The 8,394-nt window shown below is 38.6% G+C and overlaps 1 protein-coding gene across 1 annotated transcript in view; it reads left to right on the top strand.

The window, feature by feature from the left end:
• SATB2 (SATB homeobox 2) overlaps positions 1-8,394 on the top strand; it is a 107,998-nt gene that overhangs the window by 37,597 nt on the left and 62,007 nt on the right. The window contains exon 4 of the mRNA XM_005415950.3: positions 4,835-4,937. Within this exon, the coding sequence (XP_005416007.1) occupies positions 4,835-4,937 (103 nt within the window). The remainder of the gene's footprint in view (positions 1-4,834; positions 4,938-8,394) is intronic.

Genomic DNA, 8,394 nt, shown 5'->3' on the forward strand with positions numbered 1-8,394 from the left:
AGAGCCTACACTGAACAATTCCATAAATACCAAATAAATTTCTTGTTTTCTTTAGAAAGGAGAAATACTAATTAATATGTTAAATAGTAGTATCTTTACACCATGTTTTCTTAGTGGGTTGCCAGGTAAAAATTATGAATTAATTGATATCATAGGGATGTAAATCCATTATTTAGATTTTTATCTAAACCTGTTGCAGTAGGACTAATGATCCTCAAATACAAGATTCAAGTGGCTTCTTCCACTAGCAGAGGCTTGTCTTCCCCTCTAACCCATGGGTAGCTCTCATCAGCCTGCAAGCATGATAAAAGGTATGCAGTTTTAACAGTTGTGGCCCAATTTCTAGGAAACAGCAACAAAGAAATGTATATGTAATTATGTTAAAAAAAGAACAAAACCTCAGCCTCATTCTCCATGACTGCTTTTTAAATGGCAGTGATGTCATGTCTAAGACACAGGTTCCTACAGATGTCACGAGCTCTATTTGTACTTCAGATTGTCATAATGAGGCATTCATAAAATTTTTATGACTCCTCCTTGCCTCTCAGAAAAAACAGAATAACACTTTAACACCCAGACCAGGTAACTTTGCCAGGCATGAAAAATATATTGCCTTCTAAAATGTATGCTAGAATCAGGTTAATCTGTCCATTGTATCTTTGAAAAGTCCAAACATGGGTAATTCCAGCTTCCTAAAAATCCAATGCTTGCTCACATCCAACGTTTTTTCTCCTGTGATTGTGTGTCTTCCGTTGCACTGTGTGTTCATCCTGCAATTCATGATCCAAAGCCTCCATGAATCAAGAGAATTCTCTCTGTTCACCACAAATTTGCCTCGCTGTGTTACGATTACAACTCCAGAAAAAGCATAGAGGTAAAATATGGAGCTGGTAGGAATCACATTCTTCACTTTCTTTAGCCATGTGGGATCTGCAGCGCTAACAGGAGTGGAAGGGTTTTGTGAGGAAAAGCCACGGAACTTGCTGATATAGTAAAGGAGGAACAGACACTGTAGATATGCGCAGTGTGGAATACGCATTGAATATGAAAGTGTTTTCCTTTTCACACAGTTTAAGTGTCATTTTTTAAAATAGAATTATCTGTGGAATCTGGTCAGCTAATGATGATTGCAGCATATGGTTGTCTCTGCCCAGTCTTCTTTAATATCCTAGCTAACTAAACTATGCATCATTTCATATGCAGAATTCATTTGTTGTCTGGGTCTGTTGCCTCCCACTTCAGTTTCAAAGCCTACCAGGTGGAAACACTGCAGTTGGTTTACTCCTTCTATAGGCTTAGTCTGACGTATATTTACAAAATTACTGATGGCAGAAGCGTAGCAGCCAAAATCCTTGCCTCAGTATTTATTTAGTGGAAAAAGCTAAGAGGAGATCCTTCTGTAGGAAATTGAGCTTGCTTGCTTTTAAGCACAGATATAAATGACCTTGGGTAGTGACTAACTCTTGAATTAAGACTGCAGAATGCAGCTTGTATCATTATTATTATTGCCTTAAAAAGTTTCAGTCTCTTTTGGTTTAGCTCACAAAATGCAGAAGATACAATGGAAGGTTGTATAGAAGCTGTCTATTACCATCATCTGAATATGCCTCTAATACAATTCCTTCTCCCAAATCAGTTTTAAAAAAATATCGTGCCAAATGTGAAATGTCATTACAACCCCCTTGTGGTTAATATATTATTGACAGCAGCAAATTGCAGAGTGGTCTCTTAGGAGTGAAACTGCAGAGTAAATGCTGCTGTTTATTAATGTGTTCACAGTGCCTCAAGTACAGAAGCAGAGAGGGGCAGCGTGGGGAGCTCCCACAGCCACCAGCCACAGTGCTCCGTCTCTGGTTCTCAGTGCCCCAGCTCTCCAAGCAGCCCAGATGGGGATTCTGATTGTTGCTAATGGGAAATGTAATCATTCACTTTGATTTAAAATTGTTCTGTTTTTTTTCTGCTAGGTGTATTACATGTCTGCAGCTTAGCTACCCTTAGCGTACGGCTCCTGTTCAAACAAATAAATCCCGGTTAACCAAGCTGGGGGGATCTGGTTCTCAGTGCCCCAGCTCTCCAAGCAGCCCAGATGGGGATTCTGATTGTTGCTAATGGGAAATGTAATCATTCACTTTGATTTAAAATTGTTCTGTTTTTTTTCTGCTAGGTGTATTACATGTCTGCAGCTTAGCTACCCTTAGCGTACGGCTCCTGTTCAAACAAATAAATCCCGGTTAACCAAGCTGGGGGGAAGGAGGGGTAGGTAGGGGGAGTGTGTGTGGCAGAAAGAAATCCAATTATTTCAATATTTCCATCTTTCCATAGAGATCTCTGTCTTTCCTGTGTCGTATCGCTCATTCCAGCACTGACCATGCATTTTTGTCTCTTTGCTGGAACAAGCTTTATTAGGACATGAGTGTGTCCCATGTTTTTCTCCTCAAACTTACTGCACCAGATTTTCTTTGTGTGGGTATTTCTTAGCTCCTGGTCTAAGTAGTATTCATTCCACATGGCTGTCATGGCCACACACATACTAAACATATCTGCTGCTTTATTCCTTCGTTAAGGATTTTTCCAGAAATATTATGCATTATTTAGAAGTTTGCAACTAGTGAGTGGTTTTTTTCCTCACTCTATTTTAAATGGATATTTCCATTCTCCAGACTTACCAAGATTCCTAAGACAGATACTCCTAGTGTTCCTTTACATGTAGTAGTGACAATATGTGGTCTGAAAATTGTTATAGTTCTTACCCCTGCAGAAGAGAATCTGTCCTGGGATTTTTTCACCAATGGTTGATTTACTGTTTGATTTTACTTTGTTTATTTAGTTTAAGTTTTGCTTTCTCAAATAAAGGTTAATGGGTAAATATATTCTTTGATATGTAATAGCCTCATGATTTCATGTGTTGATTTCTTGTAGAGCTAGGTGATTTGGAGAAGGAAACTCGCCCACCCCCCCGAAAAAAAAATTTAAGAGAACCAAATTGATATGTAGATGGAGTTCAACAATTTCCCCACCCTTCTTTAGTGAATGGAAATTTAACTGAAGTGATGCAAAAAACCCCTGGGTTTGCTCAACTTTGTTCAAAAACCCTCTTCAGCAGAAGCTATCGCCATGTCAGGCTTTCAGAATTTTGTTGCTTGTTAAAATGCTGTAGAGCAAGGGAAGATTTATGGGCAGGGAATTGCTGCTGACTGCCACAATGCTAGGTTTATGTCTCAAAATATTGATTTTAATTAGAAAATTGAATCTCAGTTTTAGAAATTGGAGCTGCTACTTAAGGCTCTTACTTCATAGCCTGCAAACGCTACCGCACTGCACCATAGCACTCTTTGAGTGGAAAAGGTAGAGTAAAAAGGCAGAAGGGCCTCTTCAGTGATAGTGAAGACTGTTGAAGACTGAAAGTAATCTGTATCACCCAGTTATCTTAAGTTGCTCAGTTTTGCTCACGTTTTTTAAGTTCTTAAAGCTCAAGAGTTAGGGACAGAGTCCTTTGATACTGCAGTGAACAGGACAGGAGGTTGGGTAGATCTGGAAGAGGGCAGGGATGGTTTTGTTTTAAAGCATTGTTAAATTCAGTGAGCCAGTGCATAAGCCTTGTAACTTTCCAGAGATGGCCAAGAGCCTGCAGGAGCTCGTAGGCCAGAGCTTGAAGCCATGGTTTGAGCTGTGAGATCATCCTTGCTCTCTCGTCTTGGTGCAGAAAGGTTGCACAAGGTGCCTCAGCTTTCTCTGAGCTTTGACGTAAGTGCAGAAGGAGGCATGAGGAAAATAAAATACAGTCTGTGGAGAAGGTGCATTGACTCCTATGTCTTGGAGTTAGATTGCGTTTCCTTGGTGACAGTATACATGTGCTGGGAGCAGTTTGACCCTGGAAGGGTTCAGAAAGGGGAAAAGGAGATCAAAATGCTGTTAAAAGGATGCCTCCTCTATAGCATGGAGGAAGGGAAGAACTACCGGTAATGAGGCTGTTTGCCACCCTATGGACAGAAGCACCCCAGATATAAAATATCTTTTTTTACTGGTCTCAGGTGCTGGAAAACCAGTCTGCAGCCATCCCTTCATTCAGCTTGTATGGAGTTGCTTGGGGGGAATTTGCAGAGTAGGGAGGGGTGCTGGTTAGGCAAACGATGTTTCAGTTTTGTTGAGCTTTCTTGTGGGTTTTGACTGCTCTATGTTGTAATATGTGTAGTTCCCTGCGCTCTGAATGGCACTGCTAATTTCTCTTCTGGGTGATTCTTCGCACAAGGGCTAATCACACGTTTCTTTAAATTAAATTAATTTAACTTATTTGCCTAACTGTTGTTCTGCACCGAGTAGCACGGATGTTCTCCAGTTCTTGGCTGTGCAGTCTTGCTGCATTTGGAAGCAGAACAGAGACATCTGAAAAGCATTATTGGGATTATGCATGCTGGAGCATCTAATCTTACCTTTAGGATCTGGTTCCTAAATAGTGCTTGGTGCAGTGAGCATGTGTTCCTCAGCACAGCCCTGCCTGTTGTTATGCAACTGAAGTTTGGCTGTTGCAGTATCACAAGTACAAAGCAAATTAGAGCTTCCCACCCGGCCTGAGCTGCAGGTCTCAGTGTAGGTTTGTGCTACATTTTTTTTACATAATTGTGCAAAATTATTATTATTGTGATTTTACTCATGGCTGGGCATATGGACTGGAGAATAAAACCAATGTTTTGTACTCATCAGGTGGTTCTTTTGGGTTTGAAGTCACACATGGATGATCATTATGCACTTGCGTGTCATTTGCTTTCCCTGGAAAAGATTTCTAATCGTGGAAGATATTTAAAATCCTTTTTGTTTTTTCTTTCTATACTTCCAGAGTATGATTTCATCCATTGTAAATAGTACATACTATGCCAATGTGTCAGCAACCAAGTGCCAGGAGTTTGGGAGATGGTACAAAAAGTACAAGAAGATTAAAGGTAAATTGATTTTTTTTTGTTGCTTTCGAAGTTCTTGAAATTCTGCTGACAGTTGGAGATGATTTGATTTAAATAAAAGTAATAATAAGCAATAATAATATTTGTGAATTTGTCTACAAAGAGGACACAGTCACAGCACATTTGAAATTAAATCTGATACTTTACAAACAAGGCTGGCATGAAAACACAGGACACAAAACATGCTTAAAATATCCCATTTCACTGTGCTGAAAGATCAACTGTGTTTTGAATTAAGCAAAAACATTTTGGAAAGAAAACATTCTAGTATCTCCGGATTTAAAAGTTAAATTACTATGTAAGTTGCCCTAGTTTTGTTTTGTTCCTGAAAGCTAAAAACCTGACTTTTTAAGTTTACGTGTGCCCTTGTTCTCTGTTCTCAATACTGCAAAATTCTGTGGAACCTGGATACAGAGGATTTAGTACTGCTTGTTGGGCGACACTTATAAATAGCAAGGTGTTGCACCCACTGAAGTCATGAGAAAAATAGCCCATTGTATGTATTTTTTCTATAATGAAATGGTATTAGTAGGTCCATAGTGCCTGAGGCAGTAAAATTATTCTAAGTTCATCCCATTCTCACTACTGAACTGTCTGATCACCTGTCAGTGGTGCACAAAATGATGTGACAAGCATGCATGTGTGTGGTTTGTTCTTTTATTATTCCTTTCCTTGCAAGGGACTTAAGTGTGCACCAGACTATTTGTTTTAGTAGGTTTTTGTTTTTTGGGTTTTTTTTAACACTCGTGCTTTAAATGCTCAGGACTTAGAGGATAGTCAAAAGCTTTTTCATAATTCCACCTGGGACCTCTCTCCCCAAATCTTCATCACCCTTGGAGATTAGGTGTATGCTGGGGTAGGGTTTTTCCATAGTTTTTCTCTCTCTTACACCACTGAACAGAAGATTCATTGTCTTGAAAGAAGGCATGGACTGTTATTGTCATTTCTGTCTGTGATCTTTTCAGTAGCCAGGAAAATCATAACAGAATTCACAAACATTATGAAGAAATAGGGTAATGTCATGTCCTTCCTGAGAAACTGCTGTATTTTCAGTTGTGTGAAGATTAGCACCTTTCAGAAAGAGTGTGCTGTCTTTTCCTCATAAAAGGCTGGGAAGCATAAGCCACGAAAGGTTGCTTGTTTTGTTTCCTTAGGACAGACTAGAAATCTGCATAATAATACCATAAAAAGTCTGCTGCTTGAGCTAGGAACACATGAAACAAAATTGCATGAAACATCAGAACAAGTTCTGAGGCATCTGTTTTTCTCTGCACATACGGCTTGTGCAGAGCATACCTGTTAGACACTCATGCCTGGGCTATGCAATGATTAGATTTTCAGTAGGAGAAAAAAGAAAGAATGTTCTGTGGTGAAATTATTTGTGTCTAGAAGGAAAATTGTCCAGGCAGGATTGGGGTAACAGTGCAGGCAAGGAAATGGAGATGTTGCTTTTCACCTACTAAAATGGTTTAGGCTAGAAGTAAAAATGTTGATTGGACATTTTAGTATGTGGTTACCCTCATGCCAAATAAACTGGATATTTTCTTTTCTCTGTAAATTGCCATTGTGTGACTCAGAAGTGTTTCTTTTTTCTAAATGGTGTCTCTTAATAGCAGAATTTTATTCAAAGTACTTTAACATATCCTCTTGGTTAAAAAGCAATCAAAAGAATCAAACAACTTCAAGGTCATCACCATTCGCTTTTACTTGCTGTTCTGGGAGAAATAGGCTTTTTTTTCATTTTTCTTCTTTTTTTTTTTTTTTTTCAAAACTGGGCAAGAGTGCCAGTTGCAGAGGCACTGGAAGCCCTTAACTGTAGTGTTCTTAACTGTAGAGACGCCACTACAGCTTCTGAGTATTTCTAGTACACTGTTGTCTTCTACTTTCTTCCACTCTTAGAGCTTATGCTCTTAATTTTTCTTTACTTAATAAGTGCACAGTTAAATTTTTAAGTGCAGTAAAAGCAGAATGAAACCTCAATCAAAAGGTCAAGGATCCAAACCCGAAGAGTTTGCCAGATAACTCTGTATCTGTGCTATTCAGAGACACAGCCAGTCGTTGCTGCTTGGAAGTTTATGTGTGTGTTAGTAGGAGGAGGAAAAGGAAGGTTAAGGTATGTGTGAAGTAAACACAAGCTGCTATAAAGCAGTTCAAGTAGTGTTGATTCATCAACCATATGAGTGGGAGAGAAAACAAAGAGTCTGTGGCAGGTACAGTGGTGCATGGAGAATAAACAGCAACTTCAGAGCAGTAATCTTAACTGCCTGCAACCAGGAAGACTTCTGCACTTTAGGTGGTTTCAGTTTCTCATCATCTCTCATTTAATGTTGTTTTGTTTCTTTTCTATAGTCAGATAGTCCTTCAGGACAGCTCAGTTAGTGTGCAAAATCAGTGACTCAAGTTACATGCATCAGTCGTTGCATACTCCTTTTAATAATATTTTAAAAAAGGACTTCCATGAAGGTGAATGGATGATGCAGTGATTTGTTTTTTGGGCTGTAGCTGGATAGATTAGGTAAAACTATGATTTAGAGTTCTTGGAACCAGCACACATATCCTTGTGTAACTCCAGAGCTGGTTACTAGAAAGTAAAAGCAAAAAACAATTCACATGAGCTGTGGTAAATACAAAATAGGAAGGGGCTTCAAAATAACTTTATTGACGTTGCAAACTAAATGCAGCCTACAGTGTTAAATGTGTTTCCTATTATCTGCTAATGTCTGTTTTAATAAAACAGTGGGAACTAAATGGTTGCTTCTTAATCAAAACCATGATTTCCTAAACATAAGCTATGTGATTCTGTTACAAATTGCCACATATAGATCTACTAGGTCAGACTTTTTTCCTTTCTCATAGAAATAAATAAACAGTAAATTAATTATACTCTCTGGAAGATCAAAGTAATTACAACCAAAGACAGACAGAAATAAAAAGTTCTCTGGAAAAAAAGAAAAAAAAAAGAAAAGCATCAGGTTGCTGAGTGCATAGCTAATGTTTAAATAATATAAGAAAGTGCACAATCAATAATTTGATATCATTAGCAACAGATGTAAAAGCTGTATACAAATGGAATTGTATCAAATCTCAAATAAACATTCTCAGTGTGCATTCTGTTGAACTCACTGAAAAGACAGCTAAACTACTTATGTTCATAATTCTAAAAAAGTTTTCAGTTAGTTCAGCTCAGCATGTCAATTTTGTCTTGTGTCAGATGATGCTGAAATAAAGTCCTGCTTTAATTTTTTTTCTCCCACCGTGTCCCATCCCTTTAAGGTTTTAAAACGTTCACAGTTTACTCAGGAGCACAAGAGTTAGTGTACAGCCAGATTTGGGAATTTTCAGGTATGAGGATGGAGGCTTTTTGTCTCCTCCTGGCCCTGGGTCTGCCCCTTGGGATGTCTGTGAAGATGTGAGGGAGATTATAATGGGATGTCCACTC

Source organism: Geospiza fortis, unplaced genomic scaffold (genome assembly GCF_000277835.1).
Source record: "Geospiza fortis unplaced genomic scaffold, GeoFor_1.0 scaffold112, whole genome shotgun sequence".
In the NCBI taxonomy this organism is placed as follows: domain Eukaryota; kingdom Metazoa; phylum Chordata; class Aves; order Passeriformes; family Thraupidae; genus Geospiza; species Geospiza fortis.